Source organism: Sus scrofa, chromosome 2, assembly GCF_000003025.6.
Source record: "Sus scrofa isolate TJ Tabasco breed Duroc chromosome 2, Sscrofa11.1, whole genome shotgun sequence".
In the NCBI taxonomy this organism is placed as follows: domain Eukaryota; kingdom Metazoa; phylum Chordata; class Mammalia; order Artiodactyla; family Suidae; genus Sus; species Sus scrofa.
The window spans coordinates 51687057-51705614 of NC_010444.4; the positions used below are offsets into that span (position 1 = coordinate 51687057).

At 43.8% G+C, this 18558-nt stretch overlaps 3 protein-coding genes across 4 annotated transcripts in view; 1 reads left to right on the forward strand and 2 right to left on the reverse strand.

Annotated features, from left to right (window-relative positions):
* The window catches only part of RNF187 (ring finger protein 187), a 44976-nt gene extending 39579 nt beyond the window's left edge, over window positions 1–5397 (reverse strand). Inside the window, exon 1 of the mRNA XM_021085058.1 lies at window positions 5307–5397. Coding sequence (XP_020940717.1) covers window positions 5307–5397 — 91 coding nt within the window. The remainder of the gene's footprint in view (window positions 1–5306) is intronic.
* Window positions 796–7181, reverse strand: LOC100515302 (histone H2B type 3-B). The gene has a single exon (XM_021083383.1). It carries the CDS (start codon window positions 6458–6460, stop codon window positions 6080–6082), a length of 381 nt encoding a protein of 126 aa, XP_020939042.1. The 5' UTR covers window positions 6461–7181; the 3' UTR covers window positions 796–6079.
* Window positions 1319–17768, forward strand: LOC100621538 (histone H2A type 3). Of its 2 annotated transcripts, XR_002341581.1 has the most exons (2): window positions 1319–7370; window positions 17431–17768. XR_002341581.1 is itself a non-coding variant. In XM_021083382.1 (1 exon), the coding sequence occupies exon 1, from the start codon at window positions 6797–6799 to the stop codon at window positions 7187–7189; it is 393 nt and encodes a 130-aa protein (XP_020939041.1). In that variant the 5' UTR covers window positions 1319–6796; the 3' UTR covers window positions 7190–9711. The 2 variants fall into 2 exon arrangements, 1 of the variants encoding a protein (XP_020939041.1); XM_021083382.1 differs by lacking the exon at window positions 17431–17768 and having other exon boundaries at window positions 1319–9711.

Genomic DNA, 18558 nt, shown 5'->3' on the forward strand with positions numbered 1-18558 from the left:
TGTGCGCCTGCTGCTGCCACTCGAGCAGTTTGCTGTGTCAGAAGGTACCAAGACGGTCACCAAGTACACCAGATGCAAGTGAGGTGCGCATTGGCACCCGGGAAACCAAAGTATCTTATCACAGCCACCCCCATGCTCAAAAAAGGGCATGCCATATGGGGTAGTCATGAAGGGCTGTTCAGTCCAGGTTATAGGGGAGCTGAAGTGAGCTGGTGGGAGTGTAAATCCTGAAATAAAACTAAGCCTAGCTTCTTAACGGCATAGTCACCAAAAGGACCTTGGCCCTAGCCACAAGCCTGAAAGGATTAGCAGGATGTAGTCCTGATGTTTGAATGCTTGGACTCTGTCCAAGCACCTTTTGTCTGCGTGTGACAGGCGCCCTGCAGGTGAGGGGCGCCGGTCACTTCTAAGAAGGCTTAGTGCCAGCCTCTTTCTCTACGTATGCCCCTTCGCGGGTCAGCCCCGGGTGTGCTGAACATCACACTTGATGAGATCCAGGGTGATGTAAGGCAAGCCAGGTGGTGATTTTTGGGGTCATCCATTTCGCCTTTACAACAGCAGAGCAGCATGAGCTTCTTGACCAGAACATTTAAGCAGCACTGAGTTTGAGCAGCTCTTTATGAGCACTAAGGTTGTCCTGCTCCAAATATCAAAAAGATAGGAGCACAGACACTAACCTAAACCCTCATATTCAGCTAAAATCCTTCAAACTAGGATATTAGTGTTCTTTTATCTGAAATGCATGTATACTTTTTTGAAAAAACATAAGCCTCTTAAATAGTTAAGTTTTTTTTCTCCTCAGTTTTATTGAAATATAATTGACATAGTACTGTACAAGTTCAAGATGTACAACATAATGACTTGACTTACATATATGAAATGATTACCACAATAGGTTTAGTGAACTTCCATCATCTTGTGTAGCTACAACATTAAATAAATAGAAAATGATTTCCCATTCTGAGGACTGGATGTAGTCTCCATGAGGATGCAGGTTAGAGCCATGACCTCACTCAGTGGGTTAAGGATCCTTCATTGCCACAAGGTTATAGGTTATAGATGTGGCTGGGATCTTATGTTGCTGTGGCGTAGGCTGGCAGTTGCAGCTCCGATTTGACCCTTAGCCCGGGAACTGCCATAGGCCACAGGCACGGCCATAAAAAGAAGGAAAAAATGTGTGTGTGTGTGTGTGTGTGTGTGTGTGTGTGTGTGTGTGTGTGTAGAGAGAGAGAGAGAGATTCTGATAACAACTGAAGTTAGCCTAAAAAAATGAGAAAAAAATTTTTTCTTTCAATGAGAACTCAGGATTTACTCAGTAACTTTCATTTATAAAGCATAGTTAATTATTTTCATAATGTTGTATACTACATCTTATAACTGGAAGTTTGTACTTTTTGACTGTTTTCATTCAATACCCTATCCCATCCCCACCTCTGCCTCTGGTAGCCACAAATCTCATCTCTTTTTCTATGAGTTTGTTTGCTTGTTTTTTAAATGTAATTGACATAGACTATGTTAATTCCTGGTACACAACATAGTGATTTGACACTGCTATACATTTGAAAATGATCCGCATGATAATCTAGGCATCATCTGTCAGTATACAAAAAATTACATAATTTATTGATTATACTCCTCATACTATATGTTTCATATCTGTGACTCATTTATTTCTTAATGAAAAGTTTGTTCTGCTTAATCTCCCTTACCTATTTCTCTCTTCCTCCAACCTTCCTCCTCCCTGGTAATCAGCTGTTTATTCTCTGTACCTATGACTCTGTTTCTGTTTGGTTATGTTAGTTCATTTGGTTTGTTTTTTAGATGCCACATATAAGTGAAATCATGCAAAATTTGTCTTTGTCTGACATTTCACTTAGCATGATACCCTCTAGGTCCATCCCCGTTGTCGCAAATGGCAAGATTTTATTTGTTATGGTTAAATAATATTCCATCGAATATATAAACCACATCTTTTTACTCATTCATCTATTGATAGACACTTAGGGTTCCTCCTTATCTTGGCTGTTATAAATAATGCTGCAATGAACACAGGAGTGTTTTCAAATTCGTGTTTTCATTTTCTTCAGATAAATACCCAGAAATGGAATTGCTGGATCTCATGGTAGTTTTGTCTTAAAATTTTTGAGAACATTCCATACTATTTTGCATAGTGGCTGCACCAATTTACATTCCCACCAACAGTGTATGAGGATTACCTTTTCTACATCCTCACCAACACTTGCTAGTTATTGTCTTTTTGATAATAGCAATCCTGACAGCTGAGAGGTATTATCTCATTGTGGGTTTGATTTGCATATCTCTGATGATCAGTGATTTTGAAGATATTTTCATGTGCCTGTTAGCCATCTGTAAGTCTTTTTGAAAAAAAAAAAACTTATTCATGCCTTTTGCCCATTTTTCATTGGGTATTTTTTTTAAATGTTGATTTGTATGAGTTTTTGGTATACTTTGGATAATAATCCTTTGCAGATATACCATTTGTAAACATCTTCTCCCAATCAGTAAGCAGTCTTTTCATTTTGTTGATAGTTTCCCTTCATTGTGCAAAATAGCTTTTTAGTTTGATATAGTCCTATTTGTTTATTTTTGCTTTTGCCACCCTTGTTTAAGGAGACATATTCAGAAAAACATTGCTAAGATTGATGTCAAAGAGCATATTACCTATGTTTTCTTCTAGATGTTTTATGGTTTCAGGTCTTAACATTTAAGTCCTTAATTTTCTGTGTGTGTGTGTGTGTGTGTGTGTCTTTTCTGTCTTTTTAGGGCTGCACCCACAGCACATGGAGAGTCCCAGGCTAGGGGTCTAATAGAAGCTGTTGCCACCAGCCTATGCCACAGCCACAGCAACATGAGATCCAAGCCACATCTGTGACCTACACCACAGCTCACGGCAACATTGGATCCTTAATCCACTAAGCTGAGGCCAGGGATCGAACCCACAACCTCATGGTTCCTAGTCGAATTCTTTTCTGCTGAGCCATGGCAGGAACTCCCTTAATCAATTTTGAGTTTATGTTTGAGTTTATTTTGTATGGTGTGAGAAAGTAGTCTCATTTGATTCTTTCACATGTAGCTCACCAGTTTCTACAATGCCATTTATTGAAGAGGCTGTCTTTTTCGCACTGTATATTCTTGCCTCCTTTGTCATAGATTAATTACCCATATAAATGTGAGTTCATTTCTGGGCTCTCTATTCATTCAGTTCCATAGATATATATATATTTTTTTGTGCCAGTACCATGCTAATTTTGATTACTGTAGCTTTCTTCTCAACATGGCTTGGATATTCTGGGTCTTTCTCTGTTCTAACAATATTATAGACATAGTTTGTGAATACAGTTTCTCTCGATTTTTCTTAATCATAAAATCTCAACAGCAGGGACTCCATAGCAGCTTGCTCCTTTCTTAACTGATTCCTCTCCTAGGAGAGGGTCAAGTCAGCCCATTCTGTGTTTGTACTATCTATATAGTCTCCCCTGGACTGTTCAGCAAATAGAGGCAGTCTTTTTTACTTCAAGGTATTTCTACGTGCCAGAAGGGTCAAAAGTACTAAGAAATAATTTGATATTTTACATTATTCCCAGAAAAATGTTTTTTATAAAACCATATTTGCAAATTATTGTAAAATGTTCATTTTACTTCCTGATTTTATTTTTGGTATTTAGCAGTGCTAGGACAATCTATCACATTCTCTGCTGGAGACAATTTTCATTTATTAAACTTATGTTTTAAGGTCATTAAAGTAACAAATCATGTGGATCTATGAGACTAGTTAGATGTGATCATAAATGCTCGCTAAGATACTGACTTATCTACTTTGGTAGGAGGCTGAGGGCTTGGACCTAGTCAGCAGGCCCTCATTTAAAAGTGGAGGACTCGATTTTGTAGTTATTAATATGAATCAGCTATTGATTGAGAAGATTAAAGGTATGGACTTTTGATGACACATGACTTTAATTTTTGCATTAAAACTAGGAAGGCAAAGATGTGAGTAAAGCTATGATGTAATTTCCTTTCCTATATACTTATTTTTGTAAATACTGTTTCAGAGCCCTTATCTTTGAAAGAGAACAAAGGAAAAGAAATGATGCTGCACACTGCTATCATCGTAACCATAACAATACTATATATGTCCATGGATACATGAACTAACTGAGGCAGAAAGAAAAGGTGGTGGTGGGGGGACAACAATCCATCTCATTAAACGGGACAGGTTTCACTAAAGTTTTCTTTTTTGTTTTATATTAACCTATAAAAACTTATTTAGGTTTTAAATAATTGTGTAGTGTCCAGACAATTTTTAAACATTGACTTTTGGTCACCTGAGAGTATTTCTAAATTTCACTTTCCATTTTTGTATAGAAAGTAGGTAGATAAAATAGTTTAAAATGTGTGTGTGTGTGTGTGTGTGTGTGTGTGTGTGTGTGTGTGTGTGCGTGTGCATATCTCTTACATTAGGATGAAATTCTAGGCAGAAGTGGAATGGAAATAGGAGTTCAGGATGAAAAAGCTCATCTAAAATAGCTCAGTGTTACCAAAGAATTTAACAGTGTATTTTATGAATTATTATATCGAATTGCTATTTTAACAGATACCTTCAAAAAACTGATGTGAAACCATTTTGTTTTGTTTTGTTTTGTTTAAGTTGTATCTTGGGATTTGCATCCTTGCAACTATTTGAACTAATCATAAAAATATTTTGGATGGCAACTTTAAAATGTGTAGGGTTTCATAAATTACTTGAGAGGACCCACTTAAGAAAAGGAATGGGGGGAGAAGGGCTTCCAGCCAGCCGCTTTGGCTGAGTGGTGGTTGGCAACACTTCTTCCCCAGCCCAGCCCAGCCCTCCCTGCCCGCCCGAGCATGCAACCCCCTTCCTTTGGAGGTGGTGTGCAAAAAAACACAATTGTTACATTTTAATGAGCTCTGCTCCTTGCCTGAGATGATGACATAATCTTTCAATACATGTAATTCTCAAAAACAGCTCAGGAAAGTGATTATTTGGAATCTCATTCTTACAAATGATAAAAACCAAAGCAAGAAAACAGGTAGGCGATGTTCTCAGACTGAAGTCTCTTCACGCCAAAGCATCCCCGAGCTAAGATGACATTTGACCAAATGAATGCCATGAATTCAAAGGAAAAAAAAAAAGAAAATTCTGCATCATTAACCACATCACAGAAAATAATGTAGGTGAAGTGGGAGAGAGCTACATTTGCTGGGGAAAAGGTTATTTTCCTCTTAAATTGCCGCTCGCCCCCGTCCCCCATAAAGATTAAAGCTACCTGCATCAGGGGGTCGGCTTATTATATCCGCCTCCCGTGCACAGGGCGCTGCGTTCCACCAAGCGTCCATTTTTCTTTCGGTTTCAAACATCCTGCCCTTGAAGGATCCAGACATGCAAACATCTTCCTGTAAGTGTTCATTGCCTTAGGACAAAGATGTCTGGTTTAGGTGGGATGCATCGCCAGGCGCCACCGCCAGAGCTGCGCCACAATACCCAGAGCCTCATCAAGTGGTCCTTTATAGTGCACCTTCAGACTCACCCATCAGGGAAACGGAAGTGAGGGCAACTGGCGGAGGCCCCTTGGGCGGGAGATGGGAGTCGACCCGCGCCCCTCAGCCACAGGTGAACGCCAGGGGAGTAAAGGACTGGACCTAGGTGGGGTTCTTGCGCTTAATCCCTGGAAGTGGCACACTCAAAACACAAAAGCGCACTTGAGGTCAAGGTTCCTACTTTGCTTAGAGAAGCGTTAATAGCTCTGGGCGGAGGCGAGAGTCAACATCGGTTCTTTGATCACCTCCCCCACAATCCAGCTGTTTCGTTCCCATATCCGACCACTGTAAGAAGCAGGGGCATTCTCGCATTCTGCTCACACGGGCTCACACGTTTGTGGGGGAAAGAGATAAACGGGTCTAGTGCTCTTAAGGAACACAAGAACCGCTATGGAGCAGAAAAGGATGCGTTTACATAACACTTCACGTGTTCAAAACCCTTTCTCGATCTTGTGGGTGGCTCTGAAAAGAGCCTTTGGGTTCCCGGGCGCCTCGGCGCGCCTCACTTGGAGCTCGTGTACTTGGTGACGGCTTTGGTACCTTCAGACACGGCGTGTTTGGCCAGCTCGCCAGGCAACAGCAGACGCACAGCTGTCTGCACCTCCCGAGACGTGATGGTAGAGCGCTTGTTGTAGTGCGCCAAGCGGGAAGCCTCGCTGGCGATGCGCTCAAAGATGTCGTTGACGAAGGAATTCATTATGCCCATGGCCTTAGAAGAGATGCCCGTGTCGGGATGTACTTGCTTCAACACTTTGTACACGTAGATGGAATAGCTTTCTTTCCGGCTGCGCTTGCGCTTTTTGCCATCTTTTTTCTGCGCTTTGGTAACAGCCTTCTTAGAACCCTTCTTGGGTGCCGGAGCCGATTTGGAGGGATCAGGCATGTTGGCAGATCTTCGCGCACACACACACACACACACACACACACAAAAAACTCCAAACCTCCTAAACCACTCAACTTATACATCCTGTATTCAAATGAAGGATCAAGAGCTCCTAGTTTCTGATAGGATCCAGCGCCCCATACGTCATCACAGCAAAAGGCACATGCAAATTAGGGGATAGCGGGTTCCTTTTCTGATTGGCTTCTATCACCACCCAATGGGAAGGCTCCGACTCACCTACCTCTAGACCATATATAAGGGCTCACTGACGCTTGCTTCATCGTTACTTGGGGTGTTATTTCTCGACTTTCTTCTCTCCCCGCGCCTGACTGAGAGATGTCTGGCCGAGGCAAGCAGGGAGGTAAGGCGCGCGCAAAAGCGAAGTCGCGCTCCTCGCGCGCAGGCCTGCAGTTTCCTGTGGGTCGAGTGCATCGGCTTCTTCGCAAGGGTAACTATTCTGAGCGCGTGGGTGCGGGCGCGCCTGTGTATTTAGCTGCGGTGCTGGAGTACCTGACGGCTGAGATCCTGGAGTTGGCAGGCAACGCGGCGCGCGACAACAAGAAGACTCGCATTATACCGCGCCACCTGCAGTTGGCCATCCGAAACGACGAGGAGCTTAACAAGCTTCTGGGCCGCGTGACCATCGCTCAGGGCGGCGTCCTGCCCAACATCCAGGCCGTGCTTCTGCCGAAGAAGACCGAAAGCCACCACAAGGCCAAGGGCAAGTGAGGCCGCGGAGGCGGGTCGGAAACGGCCGTGCGCCCCCTGGGGGCCCCGTGACACCAAAGGCTCTTTTCAGAGCCACCCACAGTCTCAAGAAAAGAGCAGCACTGGCTGAGGGCTGCTTACTAGTGATGGCGTTCCACAGCTCACCTGCTCAAGGCAGGGCTCGCGGGAAATCGAACCTGAGGTACGATTGGGGTGCGCCTAGTGGCACAGAGGGCTGAGAGTTCATTTACTGCGAGGAATGTCGCCGAAAATGCAACTCGTTTCCTTGAATCTTTCTCCCAAGCCCTCATGAGGTTTCAGTCCTATTCATCCTGAAGATGTGTATGTTATTACCAGTGACAAGCAGCTTTAGCTCCGTAAAGTGTCACTGTGTGACATTTAGATGCCCAATACAGACTTTTCTTATACCAGGAAAAACGTGTAGAGTGATCTGGTATTGAAAATATTTAAACTTAAGAGAAAAATCGTAGTCTCAGGTTCTGATAGGCAGACATGATCTCTAAGTGTATAATGTATGAACTAGTATTTTAAAGAACATGCTGTCTACTACAATTGTCTAATTTACTGCACTGAAAATTCTAAGGTCTTAGAAAAGGTTTGTCTTGCTAGAAGCATGTACAGTATTTGAGAAGTATTAAATTATTTTGAAAAGAGGTGTAAATTAGAAAAATAGAGTAATTATTGGAGTTCCCTTGTGCACAGGGTTAAGGGTCCAGCTTTGTCACTGCAGTGACTTGGGTCGCTGTGGCGCTGGTTCGATTCCTGACCCAGGAACTTCCATATGCTGTGGGCGTGGCCAAAAAAGGGAAAAAAAAAGAACAGTTATTTAAAGGAATTTAAACTGTTAAATTTGGATTTGCCAGACATTAATCAGAGATCACCTTAAATCGACAGCTAAAATCAGAATAAAATAATTTGCACATTGAGTTTGATAAGGAAAACTACATTGATGGGTTTAGTATATTTAAAATGAACATTGTTAGAGGACTAGATTAAGTAATATACATGTGGATATTTCAGAAGATGATTTTTCATGAATTGTACCTTCTGTTATAAAGAGGGTTTGATTATTTTAGAGATGCTCCTGCAAAGTCAACTGAGAGATGAAAATTAGCACTTACTTCGTGGATGAAGGGATTAGATGAATTAATCCATAATAATCCCCTTGTTCAAAAATCTCTAGCACAATATAAGAGTTCAGTGAATGTTAGTTATTCTTGCTGTCGTTATTTTTTATTACAACAATAAATACAAGCCGGTGAGATAATTCAGGGATATTTAATAAATATGTATCTTACTAAAATTAGATGTTCTCAAACCAGGGCTCCCTAGACATTGAGTTAATCACATATCTGTTAGTCTTTAGAAAATATCCTAGCGCTATGAGACTTTCACCAAAAATTGATAGGAACTGCAATCAGTGTGGGTGGAAAACACCTGACTCACCTGCAGTGTAGGTAGATAGCAGGACCCACATTGCCAGGTGGAACCTATTTCAGTGCAAGGACCAAGGATGAGGCAAGAAATTATAGAGCCTTCTGGAGACCAATACCTTATCTTTCTAGTGACAGCCTTCATTCTAGCCTAAATTCGATTTTTGCATTGATTCTCCTGTAGGTTATTATATGTCTTCATCCTCTTCAGTGGTATTTAATTAAGAAAAAAAGGTTTTTCAAGAACAGGGGGCTTGAGTGTTCCAAGTGTCATCATGGAGCTCCAGATTTTTAATTCCTGTTAAGAGGAGCCGTGATGTGCGAGGTGCTTAAAGGGGTCATTTGTCATCTCTAATGTTGAGTATATACAGCCCCAGGGCCTATTTAATTTTTGATTAATTAAAAGTAAATACAAAGACACAATTTCTCAATCACCCTCGCCACACACGGCCAGTAGCTACCACATTGGACAGAACAGATTTAGGTCTCCATCATTACAGAAAGTTCTATTAGGCAACTCAGATCCAAAATCTGATCATTTATCAGGGTTATCAGGTTCAGAAACTTGATAAAACATGCAGAGCTGCCTGCCTTGCTAGAGAAAACTCATCAGACTCATGGTAAAAAAAGAAAGCACTGTATGGCACAGCAATGCCACCCCCAGATATATACAAGGACTCAGATGTCCATAACACCCACGTCCCAGTCACAGCAGTATTATTCATATTCCAAAGGTGGAAACAGTCCCAATATCCATAACAGACAAAAAGATAAACAAAATGTGGTCTATCCATATAGTGGAATACTATTCAACCATAAAAAGGCATGACACATGCTACAACATGAACAAACATCAAAAACATTGTGCTAAGTTAAAGAAACCAGACACAAAAAGTCACATATTGTAGGCTCCCATTATGTGAAACATCTGAAAGAGGCAAATCCAGAAAGACAGAAAGTAGATTAGTGGTTGCAAGGCTGGGAGGTAGAAGGAGGAATATGGAGTGACTATTTCCTTTTAGAGTGATGAAAATATTTTGGAGCTAGGAAGAGGTGACTGTTGAATACACTAAGTGTTATTGAATTGTTCGCTTTAGAATGGTTTTATGTTTATGTGTATTTCACCTCAATTTAAAAAGAAACATGAACCTAATACATAGATATGCACCAAAAAGAAGAAAAGGAGGAGACCGGGTGTCTCCGTCCCTTCTATCGGTAGGTGAAGTGTGAAATGGACTGTTGTATCCCTTGAAGACCTCATGGGACCTCATGGAAAGAGGGCCATGGAGTCCCTCTGAGTAGCAGCAGCCTCTCCCTCTGTCTGCCTCAGTGGAGCTTCAAGACCTTTCCCCAGCCAGCTGCCATGTCACACATTCCCTTCACCTGAATTATCTTGGTCATTCTGCACACATCCTTAAGGGTAGGTACTTTATTTAAAGAAAGATGAGTTATGGAGGTGGGAGGTCCCAGAGGAAGAATATAGCCTGGGTAGCCTCAGAAACATCCATGCCCACTGCAGATAAAATATCCCGTTTCCAGAATTCTCAGGCTGGCCCGAGTCCCATAGCATCTGACATCCAGTGCTATTGGATCTGGGCTGAGCTGAGCTCTTTTGCTCATACTGTCACCCTGTTACATGGCTGTCCCAGCCCTGGTCATCACAATCTGCCCCCAGCCCCCACCCTGCACCCTCACCAGGGCTTTGTTTCCATGCGTTGCTCACGAAGCCTCATTGAAGGCTTTGCTTTTCTCCAGTTCATGCCCAGCCAAAGCTCTTAAACCGCATCTTTCTCCATCCACTCCCCTCCCTCCCTCCCTCCTGGGCAACTCGGTCCTGCTGCCTACTACACAGGTCTCTGGGGACACCAGGGCACTTCTATCTTCCCTCTCAACTTTAGACCCAGCAAATGCTGCCCTTGGGCCTCTCAGCCACTTCTGTCTCCTGCTGCCCTGCCTTCAGTTCACTCCCAGCCATGTGCAGCCTTATTTGGGTCATGTCCCTCCAGGTTTCTCCTGCAGAAAGGCAGATCACCCCTAAATGTCATAATGGGTCTGTGGGTCAGCAGTTTGAGCCAGGCTAAACTAAACTAAACATGCTGAAGGCTGGCTCATAGGCATTTGGAGCCTTCTGGTGCTGGGGGCTGGGGCATTCAGTTGATTGATCAGTTATGGGTCAGTGGGAGGGGTCCCTGGAAAGGTACTGATCTGGCAGCCTCTTTTACTTGTCTGGACATTTTGGTGCTTCTCACAGTATCTCTGTGTGGCTAATTCAAAATTCCTTACACAGTCCCAAGAAGACAAATGCTCAGGACCCCTAAAGGCCTGGCCTGCACACTGTCACTTTGGCCCCAAGCTGGGAGTCAACAGCAAATCACAAGGCCCTCTGTACCCCATGTGTGCACCGACAGCCTCTACTCTCAATGCTAGGAGCAGCAATAGTCACATTGCCATCCACCACAGTTTCTGTGGTTGGACCAGAAGCTTCCTCTTTGCTCATAATTTCATCCAGGCCGGGCTTCAGTGGACCCAGGCATCACTGATGGCAGATATCTTTCCAGAGTGCCAGGCTCAACACCCCTGCTTGGGATTTCCATAAACTTGTGGTGCCTGGACCTCACTCTGGGTGACACCACCACCACACTACCCCCAACACTGGAAGACACACACACCCATACCCACCCACACACACACAAACACCTCCCCAGTTATTTATTCCCCAGTAGGGTAGATGGTCCTGTGATACTCTAGTGACTCAAGTAAAATAAACAGACAAATAAAACCTGTCTTTTTTTTTTTTTTTTTTTTTTTTTGTCTTTTCTAGGGCTGTACCCATGGCATACGGAGGTTCCCAGGATAGGGATCTAATCAGAGTTGTTGCTTCCGGCCTATACCAGAGATACAGCAATGCCAGATCTGAGCTGCATCTGCGACCTACACCACAGCTCACAGCAATGCCGGATCCTTAACCCACTGAGCGAGGCCAGGGATTGAACCTGAAACCTCATGGTTCCTAGTTGGATTCGTTTCTGCTGTGCCATAACAGGAACTCCTAAAAGCTGTCTTTGACTCATTCCTTTCCATGGTTGCTCACATGGAGATCAACAGCAAGTTAGTAAACATCAAGACAGCAGATTTTTCTCCATGTCAGCTGCTACCACCCTAGTCCAGGATTCCACCTGCAGTGACTGAAGGGTGCTCCCTCCCTGGAACCTGTGACTGTGATCTTATTTGTCTTTGCAGGTGTAATTAAACTGAGGATCTTGAGATGAGGGGGTAATTTGGGATGGAAGTGGACCCTAAATTAAATGACAACTCTTCTTATAAGAGACAGAAGAGGAGAAGGCACAGAGACATGGGGAGATGGTCACATGATGACAGAGGTAGAGACGGGAGTGAAGTACCACAAGGGAAGGGATGCCTGGAGTGCCAGAAACCGGAAGAAGCAGGAAGGATCCTTCCCTCCCTGCTTATTCCAGAGGGAGCACAGCCTTGCCGACACCCTGACCTCTAGTCTCCAGAACTGGGAGGAAAAAACATTTCTTGTTTTAGCCTCCCTACCCCCATCCTAGGTTGCGATAGTTGGTTACAGAAGCCACAGGAAACTCATAAACATCATTTCATACCTGAACTACTTTAGTTGACTCCATACTGATCTCCCAATGGCCACACTTGGAATCCACCACATCAACAGGCAGGGAAAAAAGAAGAAGGAGGAGGAGAAAAATCATGTAATCATCTCTGCTGGTGCAGAAAAAGTATAAAAAATGCATTTGATAGCTAACAATATGATTAATGGTGAAGGACCAAATGCTTTCCCTCTAAGATCAGGAACAAGGAAAGGATGTCTGTCTAACCACTCATTCAGTGAAGTGTTGGAAGTTCTAACTGGTGCAATAAGCCATAAAGAAAAGAGAGAGAGAGGAGGCAGTGGAAGGAAGGAAAAGAAAGAGAGAAAAGAAAAGAAATGGAGAAGGGGGAGGGAAGGGAAGGAAAAAAGATGAATGAAGCATATAGATTGAAACAGAAAAAAAAAAACTATTTGCAGATGAAATTATTGTTTACACAGAAAATCCCAAGAAATCTATGAAACAATTAACTAAAACTGATAACTAAGTTCAATAAAATCTCGATACAACATAAACACACAAAAAAATTGCATTTCTGTATATAAGCAGTGAGCATGTGAAAAAAGTAAAAACAATGCCATGGGAGTTCCCACTGTGGCAAGCAGGTCAAGGATCCTGAGTTGTCCCTGTGGTGGCTCAGGTTCGATCCCCAACCCAGTGCAGTGGGTTAAGTTCCATCGTTGCCATAGCTGTGGCATAGTTTGCAGTTCTGACTCAGATTCAATTCCTGACGTGACATGAGGACTTCCATATGCCGTGAGTGTGGCCAAAAAAAAAAAGCAAACGAACAAGCAAAGAAGCAAAAACACACAATACCATGTAAAATCACTCCAAAGAAAACGAAACATATAAATCTAACAAAACATGGACAGGACTTGCTGCTGAAGTACATAATGATGCTGAAAGAAAGAAAAAAGGATCTAAATAAATAGGGGACCATACAGTGTTTGTGCCTTGGAAGACATAATGTAGCAAATATTCTAATTCTCCCCAAATTGATGGATAGGATAGGAGGATGCAGACACAGGTTAAGTAAATGTGAGGCATCTGGTCACTAAATATTTGTGATCATTAAGTATACAAGAGGCATTAAATATCCTTGATCACTACACAAAAGCCTCAAAATTTTCATGATCGTAAATGCATGAGGGACATTAAATATTCAGGATCACTAAGTATGTAGTAGGTACTAAGCATTCAGAACCCCTGAGGCACTCAGTTTTCATAAATCTTAAGCAGTCACTGCTGGGACTCTCAACAGAAGAGCATTTCCCTGTGTGGCTGCACCTGTACACCTTTGCTCAGGGCCCCTGGTGTCACTTGGACAATAAGTGAGGAGGCAAGGTGGCAGGGAACTACAAGACACACACATGTCCATGTGTGCCCAGGACCAGGTGATGCAGCTTTCCTCCTCACTGAAGCCTGTCCCAAGTTTGTCAGCTCACCCCTTCTCTTCTCCCTTACTTCTTGTGGCCTGTTTTAAATCAATTTAATCAATGGTGTAGTTTGAGTCTTCTCATGTGGTCTGTGAGCCTTTCCACAACATAGTAGTGAACTTGGAAGGCAGGTTTGCCCCTAATGTTTCCAGCTGAGAGCTGCAGGACACCACTCAGGCAGGTGACCCAGACAGGATACTTTCCATGGAACAGCTCTGTTTCTTCCCCTCACCAATGGGCACTGGGAATGACTTTCAAGCTGAACTCCTAGAGGGCGGGAGAAACTGTAGCCAACCAAGGACATGTCCAAGAATTCCAAGGACACTTGCACATTTGGAATGGCACAGCCCAGCCAGCACCACAGCTGTGCTGTACACAGGGCTCCTTGAGTCTGATAATGAGTGAACATGAACGCTGTGTGTAAAATCCCCATCACCCTCCTATTTATAACCCCCCCCCCAAATGTCACATGAGTGGTCTGAGAGAACTTTGCAGAGGTGCAGGGCCTCAAAGCCCTTGAAGGTGGTCACTTCTAGCAGGCCCAATAGTGCCTGCTGCTTCTTGCTCTCCAAGTAACAGCCCCAATCTTTCCGTGCACAGCAGGAGTCCCTCTTCCATTTACCTGAACCAGGCTTCCTTACCCGCCCTGGCTCCTCCTACCCTTTGTTTGTCTCTGTCCCTCCAAACCAGGGGTCCCACTGTCCCCAGAGCTGCAACCCAGCCCACCGCATCCCATCCCCACTCCGAAGACCTTCAAGTTTCCGCTCACGTCCTCATGGTCCTGGGCAACATGCCCCAAACCAATGGTGCTCTATTTCCGCCTAGTGTGTAAACCTCTACGGCTCTATCTTCCGTTTACTGGTCATAACCTCCACTAGATGTAAGCTCCATGAAGGCACTTTTCTCCCAAGTGCTCAGAGCTCTACAGGGCACACACAATAGGTACCAAGTGAATATATGATGAATAAAAGGAAAAAGGAAAACCAAAGGAATGCTTCTCCCTCTAGTCAGTGGAAGCAGATGATGAAATTGAACTTCGAAGGCTACACAGCCAGAGTGGGGAGGAAGTGCGCCACGCCACCGCTGGGCGCCGCCCGCTCCCTCACTGGATCCTTTTCCGTAACAGTTCTTGAGCCGGACTCCAGGTTCGGTTGACAGGATATTAACCCTGAAAAGAAAATTAGGGAACCAAGGATGAGGGATACCTCCCGCAGAGACTCTGAAGGCGCAGCCTCTTCAGAGACCGGCCCAGGAGAGAGCTGTTTTTGTTGCAACATAAAAAGGGCCAAGGGCTTAATGTTACTGAGAGCTCAGGTCGCCATTTCCCGCTACCTCCCCAGGATGCCGCGCGTTAGCTCGTGGTCCTTGGGCGTGACTGGGACGCGCTGGGCGGGGTGGTACACACGCGTAGTGACTGCAGAGACCCTCCCATGGTGCCGACCCAGCGAGGCTTGGTCTTTGGGTCCTAGGTGGCGGGACGCTGTGTGCGCTGGGGGGGTAGCGAGTGAGAGGGAGGCTCAGCAGTCCTTGGTGGGTGGTGGGTTCTGAGGAGGATCCTTGGGGACTCAGGGGCGCATGGGCTCAAGAGTGCAGAGTTATGGGATGCAGGACTGTGGGAATACAGGGGGCGCCAGGATAGAGAGGCGCAGAATTGCAGAGATACCGAAGTGAGTAAGTGGGGGATACAGGACCTTGAGGGAATGTGGCTGTTCAGGGGGCGGGAGTATATGAGCAGGAGGAATGCAGGGATGTAGGGGCTAGGGGTTGGGAGGGTACGGAGGAGGGGATTTAGGGGCTCGGGGATGGAGGCGTAAGGGCTACAGGGCCAGAGATGCAGGGGTGCAAGTGTCGGGGTGGGGGCGGGTGTGGAGATAACAGCGGTGTGGACAGCGTAGAGCGCAAGCGAAGGTCGCAGGTTTGGAGGCTCTGGCTCCAGTGGGCTGTGGTCTAGGCTCGCTGCGTAAAACAAAGCCGTTGTTGTTGCTTGGACTTGGGAACGTTTCCTGGTTGTTCAATTCAAAGGCTGTCGGCCTGACCGCATTGGTCACGCATCCGCCTTCTTGGCCTCCCGCTGCGGCCACTGTCTTGAGCCCGGTGAACTCCGCCTTGCTGCTCCTTCCCCGGCTCAGAATCTTGGAAGTTCTCCAGGTTTTGCACACTTGGTGTCATCGATTTCTCACAGGGTAACCCATTCCCTATACATAAATGCTATGGCGTATTCTTCCTGAAAGGGAAGCCTTTTCTCCTCTGTATGATGACGGTTTGGTTGTCACCGTTGTTCCTGTGCGCTCGGGAATGGAACACCCCAAATACCCTACTTAGCAACACCAGCAAAACGTGCTCTCCCCTGGCTCTCTCCAAGTGCATTTATCTCCGCCTCCTCTCTGCCTGGCATCTCCTCGATCTCTCTTCTGCGCTATGTCTCATTTTTGTTCGTTCTTTCCCGCTTAAAGGAATACACACACTTCCACATCTGAACGTTAGAAGCAGACATAGGCTTAAGACCAAATACCCATATATGTCAAAGGCTTGCTTTCTATTTTACTGAAATCTGTAAAAATGCAACACAGAATTATTTACATCTTTAATTGTCCTGTTTGTTATTGTATACGTTAACTTTTCTTTTTTTATAAACACATTCTAATTAACCATTATGACTGTTACATGATTCTCAAATTCTTAAATTTGGCCGAAAGGAGACCCTTCAAAATAAAATGGCTCTTTTCTCCTTTAAGCACAGCCCTGAGATGGTTGAAAGCATTCTTACTTTCTGACAGCAACAAGTTACTTCAGCTCCATCAAGGAATTTTGATTTGTTTTTTGTTTTGTTTTGTTTTGTGTGATGTTGTGACTTATAATACGAAGTTACATAGTTGGTCTTATTCCTGGCACAGAACTCCTAAACGCTTAGAATTTCCTGTGATGAGCACCATAAATGTGTCTTTGGTTACACTAATGAGGTGACTTTTGGAAAGTCCTTGAAGTTGGATGCTGATTACCAGGAGAAAAAAGCAAGTAATTAGAATGTTGGAATTTTTAGTTCCCCTCACCCACCCCCGGGGAGGGGAGAGGTGCTGGAGGTTAACACAATTTCCAATGGCCGAATTAGTCAATCATGCCTAATAATGGAACCTCCATAAAAACGGAAGAGGATGAGTTCAGAGAGCTTCCAGGTTGGTAAGAGTGGCATGCCCAGAGAGCACATGGAAGCTCTGTGACTCTTCCCCATACCTTGTTGCCCTGTGCACCTCTTCCATCTGGCTGTTGCTGAACTATATCCTTTAATAATAAACCAGCAGTCTAATAAGGAAGGTGTTATCACTGAGTTCTGTGAGCCTCTCTTACAAGTTAATCAAACACAAGGTACATTGGAACCTCTGATCTATAGCCAGTCAGTCAAAAGCACAGGTGACATCCTGGACTTGTGACTGGCTTCTGAAGTGAAGGCAGTGATGAAACAAAATTATTTTAGGACAGGAAAAGAAAGATTTAACATAAAAAACCTGCCAGTGTACTACCTTGATATATAACACTTTGGTGTATAACGCTTTGCCTCAAAAATTTATGTAATTGTGCTTTGACCTCTAATGGATGGAGCAGTCCTCAAAGCTTTCTAAGAGACTGTCTGCTGGGTTATAATCCTCAAGTTGGTTCAAATAAAATTTTCTATTTCTTTCTTAGATTTGACTATCGGTTAATTTTTTAAATTAATTGTGGGACTTTTATTAATTTTTTAATTAATTTAGTCTTGTAGGACTGAGCCCTTAACCTGTGGAGTCTGACATTATCTCCAGGTACATGGTGTCAAAATTGAATTAAATCTGTGGGACACTCAGTGTCTACTAAGAACTGGAGAATTGCATGGAAACCTTGACAAACACACATCAGATTTTGGTTTTTGAAGACATGGATTCATCTGGCGTTCCTGCTGTGGTGCAGTGGATTAAAACTCTGACTGCAATAGCTGGGGCCACTGTGGAGGTGGGGATTTGATCCCTGGCCTGGCACAGTGGATTAAAAAATCTGCAGCTGCAACTTGGATTCAAGCCCTGGCCTGGAACTTCCATATGCCCTAGGTGGCGCCATTAAAAAATAAAAATTTTTTTAAAAAGACATGGATGGATTCAACTATTTTTGTTGTTGTTCTTTGTACTGAAGCTGTAGATAACTTGTTTCTCTTTTTATGGAAATTAGTATTTCAGATAGAATTGAAAAGCTAGACACATACATGATGTTGGCTATAGAGGAAGGGGAACAAATGCTGCTTCTATTCTGTCCATATTTGTTGGTGTGTGGAGAGCTGAGACTCTCCATCTTGCTTCTCTTGTTCATTGTTCTGTCTTTCAATGGTATCCATCCTGTGGAGACTGATCTTCATAGTCACTGCAATCACTAGCTGTCCTCCAAAATTTCACAGGACTTTGTCTCTGTAGGGCACTGTACAAAGTATTTCTAAAAGCAGGAGTTTGACTCCGCCTAGCGGTTTTGGCGAGTGTTCCATATGTGAATAACAAAAGATTCAAGAGAAAGAATATGTTAGTGTTATTTCATGAAAACCACTGCAAATTTGGCAGTTTTTCTGTCATCCATGCAGTTTTACCCAGCACAAATTGACACTGGGTAAAACTGGGTTTTGATGTCACCACTCATGCTAAGAACATTCCTTTCATCCACATTAACTCTTAAATGGCTTTTCCCTTTGGCATAGCCAGCTAAGTTATATACATATTTTTCCATGCAAATTACTCCATTTGGCAACACAGTTTTAGAAAGGTCACCACTGTGTTGTTTCCCTAATTTAGTTTTCAGTTATGATAGTAGGAGGGTTTGCCCTGCACTAAATCTGCCTGTGCTAATTTGAGTTCAGCAAATGT

Coding starts and splice junctions, on each gene's coding strand:
- LOC100515302 (XM_021083383.1), bottom strand. CDS start 6,460: ATGCCTGATCCCTCCAAATCGGCTCCGGCACCCAAGAAGGGTTCTAAG.
- LOC100621538 (XM_021083382.1), top strand. CDS start 6,797: ATGTCTGGCCGAGGCAAGCAGGGAGGTAAGGCGCGCGCAAAAGCGAAG.